The following is a 2,899-nucleotide window of genomic DNA, read 5'->3' on the forward strand; positions in this document are numbered from 1 at the left end:
GTAACGTAGTCTTAGTGTTAGTCATCAGGAAGTGAGGATCCTTCTCTCCTGCTCTGGGTTGTCCCTGGTGATGATGGCAGCACTGGTGCAATCACCATTCTTTATTTAGCTGATTGCCAGTCAGGGGCCTTCAGAGGAGAGAGAATGCAATGATAACACGGAGCCTTGCGCCAATGCTCTGCCCACGCACTCTCTCTTTCTGTAACTCTCTTTCTTTCTCACTTTTTCTTTCTCCATCACTCTCTTACTTTCTTACAGACATCTTTCCCTCATCCTCTCTCCCTTTCTCAGTGTCTTTTTTTCATGTCACTGCACTGTAACGGTAACGCCCTCCCTCTCCCCCACACACCCACCAGCTTCAGGGACAGCCTGCATTTTTCACAGAGGGAAACCTTCCTTATGAGGTGTTGTCAAGACGACTTTGTTTCCAATGGTGATTCTTTCAGCGGCGTGCTAATGTCAGGTCGGGTGGACGGCTTCATTAGGGGCTGTGGAGTTACAAACCTGGTGAATAACTCCAGGGGTCAGGCATCTTAACTACAGACAGGAGGTGTGTGTGTGCGTGTGACAAATGTATCCCTTCAACCACTCTCTTGGCTTGCTGTTTGGTCCTGTTGTGCCACCAATGGCGGCTAAAATGGTATTGGCCGGGTTTCCCAGATTCGTTAAGAAGCTCTTAACGCTATGAGCTTCTTAGGAGCGTTCTAAGAGCGTTCTAAGAAGCTCTTAGCGTTAAAAGCTTCTTAACGAATCTGGGAAACCCTGCCATTAACATGCAACGTGTGTAAATGTACAATGTTCATTGTTAGTAACTCCAGCTTAGTCAATGTACTCGTCGGTACTTTCATTTCTGCTTAAATCTGACAATGTAAACGACCTGTTTCTAAAACAGTTTAATATCAAAAGTGGGCAATAAAAGTCCCCCAATTGTTTTTCTACCACTTACTGTACTTGGTATTCTAAGCTCACAGGAGAAAACTGCTTTAGTTTAGGGTTGCTTTACAGATGAGGTCCAACTTTAGCATATCAAACAGATTTGTGGCCACATTCATTAATTCTGTAAGAATGGAGAGGGGGAGGGCTGTGAGAAGGTGTGTGTGTGTCAGAAGGGGCAGGCTATATAACAGGCCTAACATCACACTGGTTGAAGAGTGACAGAAGCTGGAGACTGACTGCACCCTGCCTGTCTGACAGAACGTACGTCAAACTACTCTGAACTCCTGACCAAGGCAGCGTGGAAGAAAAAGTGATTGGTAATGACTTTTTATTGGTTATTTTGTACAATTTCTGTTATTTCCTCCTTTATCCAGGAGGCAGTTGATGAAGACTTAACTTGTCTGAGCATGTTTATAAACATGTTTAGGTGTCTGCTGTAGTTCCCAAAGTAGTTGGAGCACTGGCAAAAGAAACATTGAAGCTTTGACTGTTAAATTATGACATACAAAAACATACAAGTGTCCACAAGGGAGTTTAAAAGTGAACAGATTGACTGCAACAGCACTTATGGTGCAGTTGTGGTGTGAGAACTGTCCTCACAGAAGTATAGAAGAGTTCACTGTATCAGTGAGATCAGTGCATAGAAAAAGGGATTTGTGGAAATACAATTTTTGTTTTTATTATGTATGTAAACAAAATAATTCACTGACATTTGGTTTTAATTTGGACTCCCTGCAGTGTCATGTTCAACCTTGAAACTGACCTATCAACAGTTGAACCTACTATGAACTAGGATCGTACTGTTTTGTTGCAGACGATGGTGTTACCCCTCAAGCCTGTGCAGATGCTAGCTCTAATGGTTCTAGTTGTCTTCACGATCAGCCAGTGTCAGGAGACTGAGAGGTGAGTGGCTCACATCGGAGAAGACACAGCACGCTTGTCTGGAATGTCCTCTTTCTTCTGCACATTGATCCACAGCTGGATTACATGTGATCAATGTTCGGATGCGACACCAGCATAAGGCAACGGTCTAAATGCAAAATGTATTTTCGATTTTCGATATGAAATGAAAACTTCTGAAAAAAAGTCTCCTTACATTTTCCGCAAACGTATCTCCGTTTTCTTTCTTGCTTTCTTTTTTTCTTTCAGACTATTTTGCTTTTTCCTTAGATGTAGTGTTGGTGTAAATCGTTCTCGTGACATGAATAACCGTCCCGGTGTTGTGTCTCCTGTGTTCCAGCCGTCGGGCCGTGACGGAGCACCAACTGATGCACGACCGTGGACGGACCATCCAGAGCCTGAAGAGACTCATCTGGCTGTCCAGCGCCATGGAAGGTCTCCACACCGCCCAGACCCGCTCCGCCCTCTACCCACCATCCTTCGCGCTCAGCCAGGGGCCCGTCTCAGGCCTCGCCCCCTTCCCTGCCAGGCAGGACAGCGGCCCCTCCAGGGGAGCGATGGAAAGCCTTCTGAGAGACTTCTTCAACCCCCATCTCAGTGGACTCTCTGAGGGAGAGCCCTAGCCCCCCAGCCCACCCCCCCCAACACACACACGCACACACACTCTAAACTCATGCTAGCTTTTTTTTCACTAGCAAACCTCTTCAAAACATACCAATGACATTCTCTTTCCTAAGACATCCCAACCAAAACCAAACCTGCCTAACTAATAGAAGCAAGCTACTTTCTCCACCTCACTTGTGTGCTTCAAATATGACTTTAGCCATGCCAGAGCTGCTTTAGTGTTGTGGTATTTTGAGTGTGATGATGATGTGCAACATATAGATGCTCCAGAGTCCTCTTTCTAAACTCATCAGTGTTCAACCTGAGAATTGTATTTCATGTGTGTTAAAAGATAACTGTCAAATTATGTAGGATTACTTGATGTTAATGATCAATTATCATTATATGTTAATCAAATAATTATTTAAAATGGAACTGTATGCATGTATCTTGTAAATTC

General features: G+C 44.4%; 1 protein-coding gene across 1 annotated transcript; it reads left to right on the forward strand.

Annotated features, from left to right (window-relative positions):
- Positions 1-1,753: 1,753 nt before the first annotated feature.
- pth4 (parathyroid hormone 4) lies at positions 1,754-2,459 on the forward strand. Its single transcript, XM_067246342.1, has 2 exons — positions 1,754-1,839; positions 2,177-2,459. Exons 1-2 carry the CDS (start codon positions 1,754-1,756, stop codon positions 2,457-2,459), a joined length of 369 nt encoding a protein of 122 aa, XP_067102443.1.
- Positions 2,460-2,899: the final 440 nt, after the last annotated feature.

The sequence above is a fragment of the Osmerus mordax genome, chromosome 1 (genome assembly GCF_038355195.1).
Source record: "Osmerus mordax isolate fOsmMor3 chromosome 1, fOsmMor3.pri, whole genome shotgun sequence".
NCBI lineage: Eukaryota > Metazoa > Chordata > Actinopteri > Osmeriformes > Osmeridae > Osmerus > Osmerus mordax.